General features: G+C 45.3%; 1 protein-coding gene across 1 annotated transcript in view; it reads left to right on the top strand.

The window, feature by feature from the left end:
• CROT (carnitine O-octanoyltransferase) overlaps positions 1–23,151 on the top strand; it is an 80,391-nt gene that overhangs the window by 13,692 nt on the left and 43,548 nt on the right. Inside the window, exons 4-9 of the mRNA XM_082257974.1 lie at positions 3,828–3,952; positions 9,197–9,305; positions 13,456–13,549; positions 13,638–13,763; positions 19,210–19,311; positions 21,601–21,684. Of these exons, the coding sequence (XP_082114100.1) occupies positions 3,828–3,952; positions 9,197–9,305; positions 13,456–13,549; positions 13,638–13,763; positions 19,210–19,311; positions 21,601–21,684 (640 nt within the window). The remainder of the gene's footprint in view (positions 1–3,827; positions 3,953–9,196; positions 9,306–13,455; positions 13,550–13,637; positions 13,764–19,209; positions 19,312–21,600; positions 21,685–23,151) is intronic.

Below are 23,151 nucleotides of genomic sequence, written 5' to 3'. Positions count from 1 at the left end.
ATTATGATATATAACATTCCCAAAAAAAATTAAAAAATCTAAATTTTTTAACATTTTAGGCCAATTCATTTTCTGCTACATATTTTTGGCAAAAAAAATTGCAATAAGCGTATTTTGATTGGTTTGCGCAAAAGTTATTGCGTTTACTAAGGGAAAGATTTATGTCTTTTTTTTTTTTTTTTTTTTACTAGTAATGGTGGCGATCTGCGATTTTTTGCGGGACTGTGATATTGCGGCGGACAGATCGGACCCCTAACTTACATTTTTTACACTTTTCGGGGGACCAGTGACATTACTACAGTAATCAGTGCTATTTTACAAGTCATGTGTCCACAGATAGCAGCCATCTTGGCCATGACGTATCCAACTTAGGGTGTGCCCCTATCCTCAATTAACTAATTACATTTGGAAGGATTGGGAAACAGGGATTTCGGGCACAAGAGTTTTTTTTTTTTTTTTTTTTTTTTTTTTTTTTTTTTAAAAAGATTTCTTTTATTCAACACAAATATTTTTTTGTGTTGAATAAAAGAAATCTTTTTTAAAAAAAAAAAAAAAAAAAAACTCTTGTGCCCGAAATCCCTGTTTCCCAATCCTTCCAAATGTAATCAGTGCTATAAATATGCACTGTTACTGTAATAATGACACTGGCAGGGAAGGGGTTAACACTGTTGGTGATCAAGGGGTTAAATGTATGCCTCCTGCTTACTGACGAGTGTGGGGGGGGGGAGGGGGTTCTGTGACACAGACAGAGATCGCAGGTTCAGCTGTGCTGAATCCTGTGATCTCCTCCTGTCTGTCACAGAGAAGATCTGCCTGCTTTGTTTACACAAGCGGGCGGATCTTCTCACACTTTCCCCAACGATCAGGGAAGAGAGGCGGTGATCACCGCCTCTCCTCCTCCGGCCCGACTCCTGCTGCGTCTAAACACAGCGGGAGCGAGCCTCCGGTGGCATGCGCGTGCCGCTGATACAGCTAGGAGTCCAGCGACGTAGGTCAACGTCGCTGGACTCAAGGGAGTCCAGCACAGTGAACGGTCGGCAAGTGGTTAATGTATACTATGATGTATATCAGTAAGGATCACTATTATCCCTATATAGTGTGCTGTAGAATTGACAACACTTCTTACTGTAAAGACCTGAAATCGGTAATGTGGAGGGATGTGCAGATACAGTATGTTTTGCAAGATGTGATGGTCAGGTTATGGTCAGGTGTACACAAACCTTTGCCCCGAGAGTGCAGAGCTACATCTTGGATGACCGGCAGTGGTCTCCACTGTGGCATTAAAACAAATTGTGGCGCTTTAGGATACTTAAAACAAAAAGTCCATATTACAGACTAGAAAGTCAAGAATACAAAGGTTCAATAGTCCTTCGTTGAACAACCGTAAATCTAAGAGAGACCAACTGGTATATCAATATAGTCCACAATGATAGTTTGTGAAAGTACAATGCTCCTTTAGATATATAGAAATTAAAGAAATGACCATTGACCAGACACAAATACCGTCTCAACTAAGAGTGCAGCCCACATGCTCATTGCAAGAAAATGCAAATACAATTCTTCATATGGATCCATTAATGGTGTTTAGCGTTGCCACATCCGGCACATCATAGTGTCGTAAATAGATGAAAATATTCAAATAGGATAGTCAGGAGAGTCACGAATGATGTTGGCAAACAATATTAGATCTGTCTGTGCGTCACTTCGCCTTCCCCACATGCAATGTAAACTCACCAGAGGAGTATGACACCAAGCAATATAAAGCCCACTATGCTAAACAGGGATGGGTGGATGGATCCAAACAATGCCTCCAATATCCTCTTACTCCAGGCCTCACAGTCAGGTGGTTTTGGGGACACTCAGCCACTTACACCAAAACATGATCCCAGTAAGAAAGAGAAAACAGGGTATCATAGTGTAGTATACTATATGATGCAGTAGTAAAGCAGCCACTAAAATGCTAAATGTTCCTCCTGCTAACGCCAACAATTCCTTCCACCGACACCAACAATGGGGAATAATTCCTGCCACCGACACCAACAATGGGGAATAATTCCTGCCACCGACACCAACAATGTGGAATAATTCCTGCCACCGACACCAACAATGGGGAATAATTCCTTCCACCGACACCAACAATGGGGAATAATTCCTGCCACCGACACCAACAATGGGGAATAATTCCTGCCGCCTACACCAACAATGTGGAATAATTCCTGCCACCGACACCAACAATGGGGAATAATTCCTTCCACCGACACCAACAATGGGGAATAATTCCTGCCACCGACACCAACAATGTGGAATAATTCCTGCCACCGACACCAACAATGTGGAATAATTCCTGCCACCGACACCAACAATAAGGAATAATTCCTGCCACCGACACCAACAATGTGGAATAATTCCTACCACCGCCACCAACGATGGGGAATAATTCCTGCCACCGACACCAACAATGGGGAATAATTCCTGCCGCCGACACCAACGATGGGGAATAATTCCTGCCACCGACACCAACAATGGGGAATAATTCCTGCCGCCGACACCAACAATGTGGAATAATTCCTGCCACCGACACCAACAATGTGGAATAATTCCTGCCACCGACACCAATGATGGGGAATAATTCCTTCCACCGACACCAACAATGGGGAATAATTCCTGCCACCGACACCAACAATGTGGAATAATTCTTGCCACCAACACCAACAATGGGGAATAATTCCTGCCACCGACACTAACAATGTAGAATAATTCTCTCCACCGACACTAACAATGTGGAATAATTCCCTCCACCGACACTAACAATGTGGAATAATTCCCTCCACCGACACTAACAATGTGGAATAATTCCCTCCACCGACACTAACAATGTGGAATAATTCCCTCCACCGACACCAACAATGGGGATTAATTCCTGCCACTGACACCAACAATAAGGAATAATTCCTCCCACCGACGCCAACAATGGGGAATAATTCCTGCCACCAACAATGGGGAATAATTCCTGCCACTGACACCAACAACAGGACATTATTTCTACCACTGACACCAATGATGGGGCACTATTCCCCCCACTAATGCCAATGATGGGAGACTCTTCCTTCCACTGACTCCAGCAATAGGACACTGTTCCTCCCACTAACACAAACAATGGGGAATAATTGCTGCCACTGATGCCAACAATGGGACATAATATCTGCCACGTACACCAATGATGGGGCCCTATTCCTCTCGTTGACCCCCCTAAAGTCTGAAGTGACCGTAAACTGGCCCTTTGTTTAGAAACCCCAGAGCTAGGGGTTTCAGGGTCTTGTAGTCTGTTTTGTTTTTTTTTTTTTTTGTTTTTTTTTTTTAAACTGAAGAGGACTGCAGATTGTGTAGCCCTGTCCAATAATAAAAATGTGGTCATTGATATTTGTCGGATAAGATTACAACCAACGGCAAAGCATAATTTTTTAGCTTTGGATGGAGTAGAGCGCAATTAGAACCCATCACTTTTTATTGTTAGTGCCAATGGAGACACTAGTTCTGGTGACCTGGGGGTCCCCAAAAAATTCCCTTAATTTGCAGGAATTTCCTCTCACTTCCTGTTTGGCTATGGGACAGGAAATGAAGGGAAATCTCCACAATGGGACACAGATGGCGAAAAATAATCTGACGGGGTTATAACCCTTCCTTGCTCTATCCAAAATGGAAAAAAAAAGTTTTACGTATAGTTCTACTTTAGGGGGCGCTGCAGTCACCATCATTAAACTCTTTAGAATGCAGTTTTTGTGCAGAGGGTTATTTGACACTAATGTACAGGTCTGTGTCTCTTCTAGGGAGAGGCTGGGAGTGCACAAGGTTGGTAATAGACCGTTGGATATGCACCAATTTAGAAATCTCTTCAACACTTGTAAGATCCCAGGTGTCACCAGAGACTCGATTGTCAACTACTTTAAGACTGGTAAGTACAATTTTAACCCCTGAGGAGAATATTTATTTAAGGAATAACTTTTTTCACTATATGGTCCCTTTGTATTGCTCTGTTGTGTGAGCTTTATTTTGTACAGCTATCTGACACCATTTTGGCCCTGGCGGGGGAGGTGAGGAAGCCGGAGTTGCCTTAAATGGGACATCACATATTTTCAACTGGTATGATATGTTGCTTATTACTGGGCGGCAATATCTCTGGTGAGTTTGTATCCTGTCTGGTGTTCTGTCTCGTGCTTGGTGGAACAAAGTTTTGGGCTGGATATCTTTTGATCACGGTGGAAGAGCTCATGGATATATGTCTTGGTTGTGGTCACACCCAGGGGCGTACCAAGGGGTTGGCCAGATTGGTGCCTGCACCCCCGGCGCCCCAAGGCAGCGTGCGGCTCCAATTCTGGAGCCCTGTGTCCACTCCAGGTGGCAGTGCGGGCTCTCCGGAGCTCTGTCCGCCACCACATGCGGTCTGTCAGCAGTCACATGACCGTGACATCATCAATCGGCTCCAGCTCGGCGGCAGGCTGGGGATGGGGACTGCACTGGGGCTGTCAGAGGAGTCCATACCGCCACTCAGCACGGTGAGACTCCTTCAACCTCCTCTCCACTCCCAGGCAAAGCTGACTGGGGGATCCCCCTCTCTTTCTGTCACCCCCCTCTCTCTCTTTTTGTCACCCCCCTCTCTCTCCCTCTCCCTCCCTGTCACCCCCTCTCTCTCGCTGTCACCCCATCTCTCTGTCACCCCCCCCTCTCTCTCTCTGTCACCCCCCCCTCTCTCTCTCTCTCTGTCACCCCCCCTCTCTCTCTCTCTGTCACCCCCCCTCTCTCTCTCTCTCTCTCTGTCACCCCCCTCTTTTTCTCTCTGCCACCCCCTCTCTCGCTGTCACCCCATCTCTCTGTCACCCCCCCTCTCTCTCTCTCTCTGTCACCCCCCCTCTCTCTCTCTCTCTGTCACCCCCCCTCTCTCTCTCTCTCTGTCACCCCCCCTCTCTCTCTCTCTCTGTCACCCCCCCTCTCTCTCTCTCTCTGTCACCCCCCCTCTCTCTCTCTCTGTCACCCCCCCTCTCTCTCTCTCTGTCACCCCCCCTCTCTCTCTCTCTGTCACCCCCTCTCTCTCTCTGTCACCCCCTCTCTCGCTGTCACCCTCTCTCTGTCACCCCCCTCTCTTTCTGTCACCCCCCCTCTCTTTCTGTCACCCCCCCTCTCTTTCTGTCACCCCCCCTCTCTTTCTGTCACCCCCCCCTCTCTTTCTGTCACCCCCCCCTCTCTTTCTGTCACCCCCCCCTCTCTTTCTGTCACCCCCCCCTCTCTTTCTGTCACCCCCCCTCTCTTTCTGTCACCCCCCCTCTCTCTCTCTCTCACCCCTCTCTCTCTCACCCCTCTTTCTCTCTTTGTCACCCCCTTTCTCTTTCTTTCTCTCTCTCTGTAAAACCCCCCTCTCTCTCTCTGTCACCCCCTCTCTCTCTCCCTCTCTCTCTTTCTGTCACCTCTCTCTCTCTCTTTCTGTCACCTCTCTCTCTCTGTCACCCCCCCTCTCTCTGTCCCCCCCCCTCTCTCTCTGTTTCTCCGTCACCCCCCTCTCTTTCTGTCAAAGCCCTCTCTCTGTAAACCCCCCCTTTCTTTCTTCCGGGGGGGGGGGGGGGGGGGCACCGATACAGCTCCTTGCCAAGGGCGCTAGAGACCCTAGGTACGCCTCTGGTCACACCCACATTTTCTTAGGTTAGCAGTGTGTGTAATTAGTGTATTCACTATTGATTGACATACTACGCTATAGACCCCCTTTTTGTTGCTTTGGTATGTGAACTTTGTCTGTGCAGCAATCTGACGCACCTTTGGCAGAGCCCAAATTGTGGAGGAGCTGGACACAGGCTGCGGCGGGTAGTTTAAGCTGCCATTGATTCTGGTGAGTTTTCACTTTGATGGGTGATCCAAGTTTTATGGATCTTCATTTGTTGCACATGTTATTGTCAAGAAGGAAATACTGTACAGTTGTAGTTGAAAGAGACTTTTTGTACACTTATTTGTTTTATAATAATAGTCATTGTTTTTATGGCACTAAATTTTCACCTTGAACAATTTTAAACCTTATATATACATGCATTTAATTTTGTATGCTTTGTCGGCCGCAGCCAATGACCTTTGCATTATACTAAAGCTGGCCATACATTATACAATTTTTAATATTCAATTTCCTTCAGCTTTACCTTCAATTATGTAGTGCCAGGGCCCTGCCTGATTGCATACAAATTGAAAGTGTTTAGGTCTGACCTCATATTATATACACCGGCCACTTTATTAGGTACACCAGTTCAATTGCTTAGTAACACAAATTGCTAACACTCCAATCACATGGCAGCAACTCAAGGCATTTAGGCATCTAGACTTGGTGAAGACAACTTGCTGAAGTTCAAATCGAGCATCAGAATGGGGAAGAAAGGGGATTTAAGTGACTTTGAATGTGACATGGATGTTGGTGCCAGATGGCTGGTCCGAGTATTTCAAAAACTGCCGATCTGCTGGGATTTTCACACACAACCATCTCTCGGGTTTACAGAGAATGGTCTGAAAAAAGAGAAAATATCCAGTGAGCGGCAGTTGTGTGGAGGAAAATGCCTTGTTAATGTCAGAGGAGAATAGGCAGACTGGTTGCAGATGATAGTAATTCAAATACTCACTCATTACACCCAAGGTATGCAGAATACCATCTCTGAATGCACAACACATCAAACCTTGAAGCAGATGGGCTACGGCAGCAGAAGACCACACTGGGTGCCACTCCTGTCAGCTATGAACACGAAACTGAGGCTACAATTCTCACAGGCTAACCATTACAAAAACATTGCCTGGTCTGATGAGTCTCGATTTCAGCTGCGACATTCAGATGATAGGGTCAGTGTAAACAACATGAAAGCATGGATCCATCCTGTCTTATATCAACTTTTTAGGCTGGTAGTGTAAGGGTGAAAGGGAAATTTTCTTTGCACACTTTGGGCCCTTAGTACCAATTGAGCATTGTTAAAACACCACAGCCTACCTGAGGTAGCCGACCAAGTCCATCCCTTTATGACTACAGTGTCCCCATCTTCTGATGGATCCTTCCAGCAGGATAATGCACCATGTCACAAAGCTCAAATCATCTCACCACTGGTTTCTTCAACATGACAATGAGGTCACTGTACTCCAATGGCCTCCACAGTCACCAGATCTCAATCTAATAGAGCACCTTTGGGATGTGGTGGAACGGGAGATTCACATCATGGATGTGCAGCTGACAAATCTGCAGCAACTGTGTGATGATATCATGTCACTATGGACCAAAATCTCTGAGGAATGTTTCCTACACCTTGTTGAATCTATGCCACTAAGAATTAAAGTGATACTAAAGTCTTATTTTTCCTTTAAAATACCAAACATGTTCTACTCGCCTCATCTGTGAAATTGTTTTGCACTGAGCAGCCCTGAACCTCCTTTTCTCGGGTCCCTTTTCGCTTCTCCTGGCCCCTCCCTCCTGTTGAGTGCCCCCACAAAAAGCAGCTTGCTATGGGGGCTCCCGAGCTGCAGCTCTGTGTGTCCATTGTGTCTATTCAGAGGTTTGCCCCCCCCCCCCCCTTCTGATTGGCTTACTGTCTGTTTTCATCCGATCTTATCAAAACCGATCCTTCAGACGGATAGAAAATAGGGTTTCGATCCATCTGGATTTCACAGACAGGATCGGATCGGATAGCAGCAGGTGTCAGTGCTCCGCTGACATCCGCTGCCCCATAGGGGTGCATGGAGGATCCGATCAGATCCGCCTGAAAAACTGACAGGGACCTGATCGGAAAGCCCGTGTGAAAGGGGTCTTATTCATTTGCCATGTACTCACATTCCTAAGACCTTGATAAGAAACTAGCTAGCCTATGTACTGCTTCAGCTACAACCTTGGTTTACCTTAAGCTCACAAATATGTGATTGTGAGAAGCGCAGCAATCCCTGCACGTTTCCTGCACCGCATTGCAATCGTAGTGTGTTTGTGGTCTGCTGCGGGTGTCCATACAAAGTAAGGCCCCTTTCACACTTGTGCGACCTAAAAGTTGCGCAATTATTTGCTGTGATTTTCACTGGACTTGAAGCAATGCCTGTGTTTTTATCTTGAGGTCTATGGACCTCAAAACGCATCAAAGTCAGACCAAAGTAGTGCAGGGACTACTTTGAAGTCGTCGTAACTTGAAGTCGCACATATATGAACGCTACTCCTTGGAAATTATGGAGTATGACTTGTCATGCGACTTTGCAGTCCCAAGTCGCAGGACAAGTCACACAAGTGTGAAAGGTGCCCTGAAGATGAAGTCCACTGTAAAAAAAAAAAAAAAAAAAAGAAAAATTAAAAGTCAGCAGCTACAAATCCATATAATGGCAGCATGTCTGCCTCGCATTTTATTGCAGCTCACTGCACCACACCTCCGGGCTGCGTTGCAGTGAGAATAGCATGCGTAGTAAACAGTTGTTTTCTATGTGCCCCAGTGGTGACCAGTGTTCTTCCAGTGGCGTTTTTTTTCAAAATTGTTGCTCTTTTTTTGTTTATAGCGCAAAATCTGAAAACCCCAGAGGTGATGAAATACCACCAAAAGAAAGCTCTATGTGTGGGAAAAAAGGACATCAATTGTATTTGGGTACAGCGTCGCACGACCGTGCAAATTTTCGTTAAAGTAACCCAGTGCCGAATTCCAAACAATGGCCTTGCCATTAAGGAGGTAAAACCTTCCAGGGCTGAAGTGGTTAAGGTAAACAACCTTCTGTATAACCGTAACCTCCCGCCCCTGAGCCCATTTAGGATTCAGCGCTGTGCATGAGAGCCGAGGCTCTCCTGGCTCTGTCCCTCCTCTCTGGGCCAATGGATCCTGCTGCTGTCAATCAAATACTGTGACAGGGTGGAGCCGTGCCTCCTTGTCTTTGTCAATGGACGCAGACAAGCAGCTCAGGAGCTTCCTATGGGGGCACTCGCTGAAGAGGAGGAGCCAGGAGCACTGGTGTGCGACCCGAGAAGAAGAGGTTCAGGGTCCATTATATTACACAGAGCAGGGAATTATGACGTTTATTATTTTATTTAAGTAAAAAAAAAAAAAAAGAACCTTTAATATCACTTTAGGTTTTTGAGCTATGGGAAGCCAGTCTTTTGATACACCTGGCTGTTAGCCTTCCATTACTGACATATATAAATATTGGAATTTGTGCTTTATTCCAGAGAGCGAAGGCGGTTGCCCCACCCACCTGGTTGTCATGTGCCGTGGGCGAATCTTCAGCTTTGAAGCTGTTATTGACGGCCAGATTCTCTCCCCACCAGAGATTTTAAGGTATTTTTTTTTTTTTACCTGTTTTTTCCAGACATACTCCCAACACTATCCAAGTCCCAACTGCAGCCTAGTGGACAGTTTAGTTGGAGGATATGCATTATATGGACAAAAGTTTGACAGTCACACAGGTCAAGAAGTAATACCAGCCATAGACTGATCCAAATTCAGCCGGTACCAGCAGAATTTTGATCCATCTATGGGCAGGCTGGTTGTACTGAAGTCAATCCATTGACCAACTTTAGTACAACCAGCCTGTCATGTTTTTTTCGCCCCACCACTGCCGGCAGCTATAGTCGTTAGCCAGGATCATTATATTCTGCCGGTGGGAAAGGCTTCCCACACCTGAACAAAATAGCTCTGCGGGAGGGATTCCCTCACCAACACTGACTGAACAAAATAGCTCTGCGGGAGGGATTCCCTCACCAACACTGACTGAACAAAATAGCTCTGCAGGAGGGATTCCATCACAACATTGACTGAACAAAATAGCTCTGCGGGAGGGATTCCATCACAACATTGACTGAACAAAATAGCTCTGCGGGAGGGATTCCCTCATCAACACTGACTGAACAAAATAGTTCTGCGGGAGGGATTCCCTCATCAACACTTAATGAACAAAATAGCTCTGCGGGAGGGATTCCCTCATCAACACTGACTGAACAAAATAGTTCTGCGGGAGGGATTCCCTCATCAACACTGACTGAACAAAATAGCTCTGCGGGAGGGATTCCCTCATCAACACTGACTGAACAAAATAGCTCTGTGGAGGGATTCCCTCACCAACACTGACTGAACAAAATAGCTCTGCGGGAGCGATTCCCTCATCAACACTGACTGAACAAAATAGTTCTGCGGGAGGGATTCCCTCATCAACACTGACTGAACAAAATAGCTCTACGGGAGGGATTCCCTCACAACACTGACTGAACAAAATAGTTCTGCGGGAGGGATTCCCTCATCAACACTGACTGAACAAAATAGCTCTGCGGGAGGGATTGCCTCACCAACACTGACTGAACAAAATAGCTCTGCGGGAGGGATTCCCTCACCAACACTGACTGAACAAAATAGTTCTGCGGGAGGGATTCCCTCATCAACACTGACTGAACAAAATAGCTCTGCGGGAGGGATTCCCTCATCAACACTGACTGTGATGTGGGAATTGAGCTATTTTCTTTTCTTTAACCCATGTTGGAAGGAAAGAAAATTGCATAATGTATGGCCTACCTAAGGGTAAATCTCAACAGGTACACAGACCGCATTTAAAACCAGCCCTTCCCCACACTCTATCCAAAACTGAAAAGAAAATGGACAGGAGTTGAGCATTACCACTTTTGGATCAGCATCTTACACCCTCCTCCTGTCCAGGCCAGGTTTTAGTGCTGTGATTCCCATTAAAAGAGAAGTATGGGGCTGAGCCGGGTGCTTGTCCAATCATGTGGGCGTATTCTAACTATTTGGTCGTGATTTTTCTCGCACCTGGACCGGCTCTGTGACATCAGTCGACAGCGGGTTTTAGCCCGCTGTCTGCTGAAAATGGGTCACAGGAGTGCAAAACGAGCCAAACGAGCTGTACTTTAATACCTGAGGCAGGCAGCTGAAATAGAGGGCAATAGCCTTAGCTACTTACAATAAGCATTACTGTGTACCCCCCCCCTCCCCCCGCAGTATGGGCCATTTCCTGTCTGCTGCTGAAAGTCAAGTCAGCCTGGATGCTACTCAGCCATTCGGATGAAGCCTTGTAATTTTAGACAGTGAATACAAAGCTTCCTCTGATTGGTCGAGGTGGAGAGGCAGGTGGGTGATTCTCAATTTCCACTACAGCCAATTGGTTAAATTTCCACCCTGGCTAAATTGAGTCAGCATGAAGGCTTCTCAGCCATTCAGAAAAAGCTTTGTATTTTTATCAATGAACATAAGGCTTCCACTGATTGGCCGAGGTGGAAATCGTGACATCACCCACCTGCCTCACCACCTCGGCCAATAAGAGGAAGCATTATGTTCATTGATAAAAATACAAAGCTTTTTCTGAATGGCTGAGAAGCCTTCAGGCTAACTCAGTTTAGGTCCAGCAGCAGACAGGAAGGTACCCATACTGTTGCACAACACTGTACCACTTACTGTATGTAGCTAATGCTACTACAAAATAGTACAGTGCACATAGCGGTTGCATCAATGTGTAATAGAGATTGTTTGTTGTTTGTTTTGGCCAGCTTGGCCTAAATGAACTAGTTAAATTCATAATAGAAATGTAACTCTACTTAAGCGCCGGTTCACATTGCAGCGACGCTACTTCGCACCGCGACCTCCGAGGTCGCGGTGCAAGCAGCGCGCCGCGACCTCTGAGCGGCCGCCACGGACTTCATAACATTGAAGTCTATGGCGGTCGCCTCCGGGTCGCCCCAAAGAAGCTCCGGACCCTTTTTCTAGGTCGGAGCGACTTGTGTCGCTACTATTAGAACTGGTCCGCAGCTTCCCTATGGGAGGCGACCTGTGAGGCGACACAGGTCGCCCTAGTGTGAACCGGCACTAAATGTAAGCATTAGGTGTTAAAAGTATCAGTCCTATTCTGATACTTTTCTACATGTTCCCAATGCTGCAGAATTACACTTTAGTTACATAGTTAATCAGGTTAAAAAAAAAAAGAAACAAGTCCATCCAGTTCTACCAACACACTCACATATAAAACCTTCATATACGCTATCCAATGCCCACAGTTGCTCCAGAAGAAGGCAAAAAAACCCATTAAAGCATGTTCCAATTTTCTCCAGTGGGGGAAAAAATTCTTTCCTGATCCCCCAAGAGACATTTGGATATTCCCTGGATCAAGTTTACCTAATAAATATAAGAAAGCAAATGTGTCCAGGTTGGTAGGCGACTATTAGGGAAGGGGAGGGAGGGGGAGGGAATGAGAGGGGAATAATTCTACCAACCCTGGAAATTGGGATTTAATTGTGCCTATATTTCACAAAATAGAACCCAGAATGAGAGAAGAAATAAAAAGAAATATAATTTATTTATTAAGAATTACAAATGCATTATGTATACATGTATATTTTCTTCAACAATCATATCCATAAAACAATATATGTCTGAAGTATATCACATAAAAACGCTCATTGATCGACGCGTTTCGCTACAATAGCTTCCTCAGGATCCACACATTATGTGTAAACAGACAATCAGAATATCTATAATGAAACAATACAATATACATATTAGTATCCAGTAAAATTATGTACATTTAGGAAAGAATCCAGGGCCTTTCTTAAAACAATCTTCTGAATTGGCTAGAACCAGCTCTTGAAGGTCTCTATTCCACATTTTCACAGCTCTTACTGTGAAGAAACCTTTACATATTTGGAGAATAAATCGATTTTCCTCCAGACATAAAGAGTGCCCCCTTTTCCTCTGTAATGACATTAAAGTGAATACCTCTTCACCAAGTTCACTATATGAACCCCTTATGTATTTATACATGTTGATCATATCCCCCCTTAATCTCCTCTTCACAAGATAGAATAAATTCAGTTCCTCTAATCTTTTCTCATAGCTGAACTCCTCCATGCCTCTTATCAGTTTGGTTGCCCTTCTCTGCACTTTCTCCAGTTCCCCGATATCTTTTTTGTGAACTGGTGCCCAAAACTGAACTCCATATTCCAGATGAGGTCTTACTAATGAACTGTACAGGGGAAAATCATATCTCTCTCTCTGGAGTCTATACTTAATAGAAGAAAGGACTTTGCTCACTTTGGAAAACGCAGCTTGATATTGCATGTTCTTATTGAGCTTATGATCTACCAGAACACCCAGATCATTTTCTGCTATGGATTCCCCCAGTTCTACTCCACCTAGTATGTATGATGCATGCATATTCTTAGCCCCCAAATGCATAACATAACAGTTCCCCTCATTTGCCACACAGCTGCCCAATTAAACCATGCATGAAGGCCGGCTTGTAAGTTGGAGTAGAACTTACTTGTAAGTGAGTGGAACACATAGCCATAGAGATACAGTAGTACCTACTCAAAGTAATAACACACATGTCTATTTTCAGTGAAACATGTTTAACTGGGTACTAATTGGTTGCTATGAATAAAATACACTCCAATTTCTTCCATTGTGCCCCACACATGTTGTTCTTTTTTAGGCAGCTCTCTTATGTTCAGAACATATGCCAAAGTCAGCGTGATGGGATTGGGCTTTCCGCTCTGACCACAGAGGAGAGGACCCGCTGGGCTCTGGTTGGTAAACATACAATGCATGTCTTACATGTTACTTTGCTAGGCGTAGGTGTTTTACCATTTCTCCAACGCTGTGATTTCTTTCTAGTCTCGTGAGCATCTCATTAGTCTAGACCCTAAGAATCTTTCTCATCTTGAGCGGATCCAAAGCAGCATGTTCATTGTGTCTATTGATGAAGACAGCCCACTTGGAACACCTGAAGATTACACCCTGGTAAGAAAGTATTGTCTCCTTTTCGTAAACTCCAGTAAATACCACTGTTTTTATACTGTTTAAGAACCCCCTGTAATTGTACTGCTGTTCACTTCTTTGGGTTTCTTTTGGCTGCATCCACCTCCTGCCTCTACCAGCTGATCTTCTCCCCATTACTACATTGCCTTGTTCTGCACTCTTTTGTCCCTGATGACTGGTGGAGAAGCAGCAGGCGAGGTGGAGGAAGCACTGTTCTACAGAATAAATGAAGCTGTAGCAGGGAGACTCTTGCACTGCAGGTCCTCAGGTGCAGCTTCCTCTCCAGCAAGGAGAACAGTGAGTAGCACAGAATAGACATTCCAGATCTAATGAGAATTTCAGGCAGAGGCACATGGGTACCTAGACACAGAAAATGTACTGCTAATTTTTGGGTTACTGCTTAGGTACAATTAAAAGAAAAGTATGGCCAAAGCTTGTTTGGTCGTACTTCTCATTGTGCACTTCTGTGACCCAAAATCAACTGACAGAGGGAAAAAGTCCGCTGTCAGCTGACGTCACAAAGCTGCTCCAGACTCTGTCAGGATCCACCCAGATTCCTGACTGGCAGCTGGCTCAGCATCTCACCACGCTGCTGGGTGCCTGAGCCCAGCCACTTTCTACCCCCCGCTCTCCTGCCTGGCACTCCAGTGAGTGCTGGACGGGGAGAGCAGGGAGCAGTGATTGAGTTCAGCAACGACCCAAGAACTGAGAAATCAGTGGTCACTAATGGCGCTTTTCCACTGCATGGAACCGTACCGGTTCGGCACCCTTTTGTGCTTTTCCACTGCGGTACCGCATGGTATAGGGTCGGAACGGTTCGGTACGGTACGGTATAGGTTTGCTTTTCCACTGCATGGAACCGAACGGTACGGTACGGTACGGCCCTGAAAAACAGTACCTACTCGATTGTGGTTCCAACAGGTACCAAACTGGTACTATATCCCACAATCCTTTGCATGCAGTCACTACTAGCCACTGATTGGTCAGAGAATCCCACCCACCCCGTTGTTATCCCACCCACTTAACTTTAGTACTGCTTTAGTGGAAAAGCAAACCTATACCGTACCGTACCGAACCGTTCCGACCCTATACCATGCGGTACCAGCAGTGGAAAAGCAAACCAGGCCAAGCAGGGCCGAGTAGAGCCGAGCCGGTACTAGCCGGTACTTGCAGTGGAAAAGTGCCATAAGTTCTGGGGTATAGAGGCAGCGGGGGACAGTCAGCTACAGCAACTGACTCATGCTGCAGCCATAGAATGCTCTTTTTTTTTTTGTTTTTTGTTTTGAGTACCCCACTCTTGTCCTTTAATATCTTTAGATGTTCTCTGCAAGAGAACAAGTATTCACTTTTTGAGTTCAGGTCCACCTAGAACTGCACAATTAATCGTTAAAAAATCTCAATTCAACCTCCCTCACGATCTTAATGCAGCATTTCCAGGATTCATACAGTGTAGAGCCATTCTCTGCTTACTCACAGCTGTCAAAAAAAAAAAAGACCCTCCGGCAAATGTTAATCAACTGCTGGGAGATGACTATAAACAAAGTATCATTTGGTTCTTTTCGATCAAAGGAATGAACTTCGGTCTGTAAATGAGGTCAGTTTAACCACCTTAAGGCCCCTTTCACACATAGGAGTCCATCAGCAGACTCTGTTTTTCTCAGCGGGTGATCGATCCGCTGAGCAGGCAGATGGCAGCTCTGTCCCTGCGCTGTGTGCGGAAACAGAGCTGTCAGGTCCCCGCTCTTCTCTATGGGGGAATTGGATGAGAATGGACCGTCTATCCGTTCTCATCCGATCCGCCAGACGGATGGACAATAGGGTTCCCATTCGTCCGGATTTGATGGATCGGATGTCAGCGAACATGTCTCCGCTGACATCCCATGCCCCATAGAGATGCATGGGGCATCTGTTCAGATCTGCCTGAAAAACGAACAGGCGGATCTGAACGGTCCGCGTGTGTAAAAGGGACCTAAGTGATTGTAAAGCTTAGTTTAAAAAAAAAAAAAAACATACATGTTATACTTACCTCCTCTGTGTAGTTGGTTTTGCACAGAGCAGCCCGGATCCTCCTCTTCTTGGGTCCCTCATTCCTGCTCCTGGCCCCTCCCTCCTATCGAGTGCCCCCACAGCAAGCAGCTTGCTATGGGGGCACCTGAGCCGAGCTGCAGCTCCGTGTGTCCATTCAGCCCTGTCCCATCTCTCTCCTGATTGGCTAACTGACTTTGATTGACAGCAGCAGGAGCCAATGGCACCGTGACTGTATCTCAGCCAATCAGGAGGGAGAGTCCCAGGATGGCCGAGGGACTCGTGGACATCGCTGGACAGAGAGGGGGCTCAGGTAAGTATTAGGGGGGCTGCTACACACAGAAGGCTTTTGATCCTAATGCATAGAAAAAACCTTCCTGACTTTACAACTCCTTTAAAGACTTAGGCTCCATGTACACGGGACGTTAGAAAAAACGTGCTGCAAAGCCAGTTCTGACGCCGGGAAAAAGCAGCTGTTAAACATGCTTTCAGTAGCTTTTTCCATTGGCGTTATTGCACGTTTGGCCACGTTGCTTTTAGCAGCGTTTTTTCTGCCTCCATTCAAAATCAATGGTTCCCTATGGGAGCCTATTGATTTGAATGGAAGTCGCACCGTTAGTCGGATCAGGATGATCCGACTTGTGGCGCGACTTGCGCTGTGAGAATCTTAGGGGGTAACTCCATTTTTTTCCCATTTTTGGCATGGAGTTACCCCCTAAGATTCTCACAACGCAAGTCGCGCCACAAGATGTCGTCATCTGTGACATAAGGGGGCGGGGCCTCCTGGTGACGTCACCTGGAGGCCACGCCCACAATGGCTATATAACAAGCTGCAGAGACCGGAGACTGGCATAATCACCAGAGACATCGTCGGAGGAGGACCGGAGGAAGAAGAAGAAGACCAGAGGAGGCAAAAGAGCAGAAGATTGGACAGCAGAAGAGCGAACAGCAAAAGAGCAGAAGACCAGAAGACCGGAGAGGGAAAAGACCGGATGAAGATTTTTAATAAACTTTCCAAAACGTCTCCTGTTGTTATTTACATACACTGCCTTTTATGGGGTGAATGGGTAGGGGTACAGTGTACCCCATACCAATTTACATAGGGAGGGGATCCGGGATCTGGGGGGCCCCTTGTTAAAGGGGGCTTCCAGATTCCGATGAGCCCCCTGCCCGCAGACCCCCACAACCACCGCCCAGGGTTGTGGGGATGAGGCCCTTGTCCTCATCAACATGGGGGCAAGGTGCTTTGAGGTGGGGGGTGCAGAGCTCCCTCTGCCCCAAAGCATCAACACCTCCTACATGTTGAGGGCATGTGGCCTGGTATGGTCCAGTCGGATAAGGGTCTGGTATGGATTTTTGGGGGGGACCCCATGCCGTTTTTTTTCCCATTCTTGGCGTGGAGTTCCCCCCTAAGATTCTCACAGCGTAAGGGCCTGGTTTGGAACCTGGGGGGGACCCCCATGCCGTTTTTTTTCCCATTTTTGGCGTGGAGTTCCCCCCTAAGATTCTCACAGCGTAAGTCACGCCACAAGTCGGATCATCCTGATCCGACTTGCGGTGTGACTTCCATTCAAATCAATAGGCTCCCATAGGGAACCATTGATTTTGAATGGAGGCAGAAAAAACGTATAACATGGCTGAAGGTATGTTCATCACCTTCAGTCACGTTTGGTCATGTTCGGCCGCGTTTCTGCGTTTCAAACGCCGGGAAACACACGTTCGAACGCAAATAATTGCATTCCAAAAAACGTCCCTCAACTCAACTGCCTGCAAATGACTGTAAACGATCCTGTGTACATGGACAGATAAGATAAAATGTAGATGGGTTCAGGGGCTTCTAAAAAAAAAACGCCCAACTGCTCCTAAACGGCCATTTACAACGTCCCGTGTACATGAAGCCTAAGCCTTTTTCTGACATTTGTTGCTTACAAGTTAGTCATTTTTTGCTAGAAAATTACTTGGCACCCCCAAACATTTTATATATTTTTTTAGCAGAGACCCTAGAGAATAAAAGGGCGGTCATTGCAATATTTTATGTCACGCTGTATTTGCACAGTGGTCTTTCAAATGCAATTTTTTGGGAAAAAATAAACTTTAATGAATTAAAAAAAAAAAAAAAAACGAAACAGTAAAGTTAGCCCAATTTTTTTGTATAATGTGAGAGATGTTACGCCGAGAATCATGATCTTTATTCTAAGCAAAAAAAATCCATGATTCTCATTTTATCCAGAATCGTGCAGCCCTAGGTTCACCTTAAATGTCTTATAAACCTTATTGGTTGATTAAAGCCAAGTAAGATACCCTGTGGACTTTGTTCATACATGGTACACACCTGCATTCTTGTTAACTTTTGATAAGATAAGTGTTACAATCCTGTTATCTTCATTCATTCTTCATTTTAACATTTATTTCATAAAATCATGCAACTCCAGCTCTCCTGTTCTCTGTGCTGTGTCTGTCACAGCAGAACAGGAAACTGACCGCTCCTAATTAACCCCCAACTTCTGGTCAAATCACAGTGGAAATCCCCCCCCCCCCCTCCTTCTCCTGCAGCTTTCTGGAACATGTCACGGGTCCCTGAAAGCTGCGGGACCAATCAAAAAGCGTAGAGCGGCTCAAGCATGCACAGTGAGCAGCCAGCTGTGAAGCTGCAAGCAGTCACAGCCAGCTGCCCACAGTCCGCCAGCACTGTGAAGCCCGGTGAAGAAACCGGCCGGGTGAGAACATCACTGGATCCTGGGACAGGTTATTATTAAACCCTATCATTAAAAGAAAAACAAAAAGTCAGCAGCTACAAAAACTGTAGCTGATGACTTTACATTTTTTAACAATTGACTAGACAACCGCTTTAAAGAGGATCTCTAGGCTCCCCCCAAAAAATTGTCAGCAGCTACAAATAATATATAAAGACACTTACCTGTCCTGGGATCCAGCAATGTCCTCACCCAAGCCGACTCTTCAATCGGGTGCAGGAGATGGCATCTTAAGTAAGGGAAACCAGCAGTGAAGCCTTGCGGCTTCACAGGCGTTTTTCTACTGCGCATGCGGAAGTCGTGCTGTGCTTTGTGAATGGTCCTGCAGTCTTCTGGGACCTGTGATGTGTCTCAGAAGGCTGCCGGGGAAGGAGGGAGGCCGGACTTTTAGCTCAGATTGCAATGGTGGATCTGACTAGAAGTGGGAGCGGGTAGCTGTCAAAACCAGGTAACTGCTCCCCCCCCCCCTCAAAAAAGTGCCAAATATGGCAGTGGAGGGGAGGAGGATGCAAACAAGCAGAACTTTCCTTTTGGGTGAAGTTCCGCTTTAATTATTTAGGAGCAGCTTCTGCTCAGTGTTTTATAACGTTTAGAAGAGCGGTGCAAGTATTTATCCCTACTGACAGTGTGCTTTATTCCCTATGATATAGATTACATGTAAAGCTCTGGCTGGAGACCCAACTGTGCGCTGGGGGGATAAATCTTACAACTTCCTCATGTGGCGTAATGGAGTATTCGGCTCCAACTGCGATGTAAGTATAGAATACAGGTGAGGTGTCCACACAGGATAAAGCATTAGGTTTTCTTCGTATCACTTCCCTCTTCTCCCATATCTGTCTGATCAACCATCATGGGTGGTGAATGATCTCCAGTACTTCTGGTTATGGGATAAAACTCCATCCTCTTCCTCCAACATAACACCATTGGTGATTGCCAACGGAGCTCAGACTCAGTGCTATCACGTGGAGGTTAGGAGAGAGATATCCGCGCTGTGTATAAAAGGACCTTGGTATTTAGAACAGAGCAGTATACTGCATCCAAAGACCTATTATCTCAAAGGAAGAAGGGGGGGATTTGGGACTTTAAATGAGATACCTGGTCTAAGCCATAAAGTATCTCCATCCCTGGAAGTCAGATGACCAAGAGAAAACGGGGTTGGGACTTTAAATGAGGCAATGGTATGCAGCTGATAAAAAGTATAAGAGTAGTGTTTATTTGATGATCTGATAAAAACAAGAAGACCATAACATTTACAGCAAAAAAATGTACATGTTGGAAAAATATAAGCCAGTTGTATATAAATACATGACAGCAGATGAATAAATACATCATTCCAAAAATGGCACCATATAATTAATAACAACAAAGTACATCATGTGGTATTGGTAGAGCTGAATCATGGACACTCAACGTGTTTCATGCGTTAAACGCACTTCCTCGGGAGTAGATGCAGGACAAGGGTAAATATGCTCAGAGTTGGAATGGTAATAAGGGTATCAAGTGGCTGAGAGATATGATGTCCAACCCGAGAGCTGAGGGAACATGGCCAGCGGTAGTCTAAAACACATCCAATTATTTGTGAACCTCTGAGACTGCAATTCTCTTTTTTTATGTCGTGATACAGTTGTATGTTTCTGAAATGTAATAAAAATTACCCTTTAGAAAAAAAAAGTCTGAACAAAGCTTAAAGCTTGGTATACATTGTGCAGATTTTGTCCCGTTCCTGAAGGATCAGACAAAATTTGCTTTGTGGGTGGCCCTCTCAGCCCCCTTCCGTCCAAATCCTTCACTTAAAAATTTTTTGGGAAAGTGTTGTTCAAACAGTGGCTGCATCCATTCAGATAAAGCTTCTGTTTGGGGATTTTAACAGCTGTCGCTGCTGGCTGTCAAAATACAACAGCTGGATTGGGGGGATTTTTCCATCCACGCTGTTCGCATCAATGGAGGAAACAATTTTTTAGTTCAAATAAATAGTATGTCCTGTGCTATATGGACCCAAAAGAAATATAAACCGTACAGCAAAAAATGTGCTACCCAATAACTTGGATTACTAAAATGTATCTTACCAATATGAACCTCAAATATGAAAAAATTCCTATAATAAAAAAACAAAATTACACTCTCCACAAATATATTTCCTCACTATAAAGAACCCAGTTTTCCCTTATAAGTGTCCTTAATGGCGCTTTGTAGTACTTAAAATTGAACACAAGGTGGCGCCAAATTACCATCTATAATTAAGAAGGTTGTAAACCGCTGGTTGTTTTTTTTTCTTTTTCTTTTTTTTTTACAACCTGCAAGGTAAATGCATAATGTGCTAGTATGCATCACATACTAACACATTATGTGAAGTTTACCTGAAAACGAAGCCCTCGAGTGATGCGATGTAATCACTGGAGGCAGCATCCATCTTCGCTCGGTCTTCCTTCTGGGTCTGCGGACTCTGGCTGTGTGACAGGCCAAAGCCACGATGACGTCACTCCTGCGCTTGCGCGTGGGAGCCATCATTCATGGTACATCTGAAGGAACGGCACTGGTGGTCGTTCCTACAGAGTGCATGCTCCAATGATTTCATCGGCTGCATATAATGTAAACATCTCCTGAACGGTGTACGTAGGAGATATTTACAGTACCTATAGGCAAGCCTTATTATAGGCTTACCTATAGGTACCAATTATGCATAGGAGTTTACGTCCTCTTTAATACCATGCAATCTGTGTAAATAGTGCTTATGGTACTAATATAAATTAAGCCCAAATTTGATCATTAATCATGATTTTTTTTTTTTTTTTCATTTAGTCTTCAGTGGTTTGGCCAGCTTTAGCGAATCCAGACACAGGATAACCATATTTGTACAAACTGTAAAAGTGTTGCTGAATGTGTGACGATTTTAGCAGTATTGACTGTTTGGTTAAAGTTGTTGCTGCTTTGTATAACTTCAGCAATTAAAAGTCAGATTTATTCTGCAGCAGAATGAGATGTGATTTGTGTCTCCTGGCTGTGCTGCGATCTTATGACGTGTCTCTCTCTCTGTGTTCTAGCATGCTCCGTACGATGCTATGGTGTTGGTGGCTATGTGTGACTTTATCGATCAGAGCCTAAAGGCCTCCGAGGGACGTTGGAAGGTACATGCACTGTGCATTGCCCAGGAGGGACTTTCTTTTTCTTCATGTTTTTTTTTTTTATTCAAACACGTTAAAGCTGGGATCCAGGCAAAATAATGAAATACATCTATGGGCACTATTTTATCTTGAAAATGATTTGTATCTCTGCCTATTCTGAGATTTAACCATCTCTGACACACAGCACAGCCCTGAAAGGGCAGTTAAAGTGTTTATAGAGGCTGAAGGTTTTTTTTTTATATCTTTTTGCATTCTACGGTATGCATGAAGGTAAAAAACCTTCACTATGCAGCTCCGCCCCCAATACTTACCCAAGCCTGATCTTGATCCAGCAATGTGTATGAGAGCAGCTGTTCTCCCAGCTTTCTGCCTCGTCATTGGCTCAGAGACTACAGCAGGAGCCATTGGGAGGTGGAGCCGAGCCACATTCTGTGTGTCTTATGTAGTGGGTGGACCTGAGAATAGGGGAATTGGGGCTGCTCTGTGCAAAACCATTGCACAGAGCAGGTAAGTATAACATGTTTGTTATTCATTTTTATTTTTTGTACATTTAATATCACTTTAAAGGGTTTATATGGGTTCAGCTTAATAAAAAAAATAAAAAAAAAATAGACATGTCATACCTGCTCTGTGCAGTTTGTTTTGCACAGAGCAGGAGCAGCTCGATCCTCCTCCCCTTGGGTTCCCCGCCAGCACTGCTGGCTCCTCAAAGCAAGCTGCTTGTTAAAGTGGCACTTGTGGGCTCGCTCCCGAGCAGCCTCTGTGTGTCTATGAGAGACGCACAGCATGGCTTGGCCCTGCCCCCGCTCCCTTATCAGTGACAGTAATTGGCAGCAGTTTGAGCCAATGGCTCCCGCTGCTGTGTCTCAGCCAATGTGGAGACAGAGACCCAGGAGAGATTCTGCTCATGTGCACATTGCTGAATCAGGATCGTGCTCAGGTGAGTATGAAGGGGATGCTGCACAGAGAAGGTTTTTTACCTTCATGCTAAAATCTTCAGCCTTTAGAACCACTTTAAGTAGCATTTACAGGTCTTGTCTCTCCCCAACCTGTCACTGGACAGTGAAAGACGAATCAGCAGACTAGTGTGGTTATCTTTTTGCCACTTTAAGGCCTCATGAACACTGGACTTAAAAAACACCTTTCTCTTGTGTTCATTGACTGACACAGCTCTCCAGTATTCTGAACCATAGGGTTATATTGCCCCCCTACAGGAATAAGACACTAGACAGAAAAAAGACTTGACTACGCCTTTGGGCAGTCCCAGGCGGTATACTCCTCTTCTCTGCTAAACAATGGAGATAGGGTGAGCGCTCGGTGAACACAGTGCAGACAGATAACGAGCCAGGGTCTGGGTACAAGAGGGGTGGTGTGTACACCACATGGGCAATAATGAGGGGAGTTAAGGAAGAGAAGGGGCACTCAAGGTTAAAAAGTCCATATATTATTAGAAATGTCCATATAACACTA

The sequence above is a fragment of the Pelophylax lessonae genome (genome assembly GCF_965119305.1).
Source record: "Pelophylax lessonae genome assembly, chromosome: 5".
Lineage (NCBI taxonomy): Eukaryota > Metazoa > Chordata > Amphibia > Anura > Ranidae > Pelophylax > Pelophylax lessonae.
The sequence above is the reverse complement of the archived record's forward strand: the minus strand, read 5'-3'. Positions and strand labels throughout refer to the sequence as shown.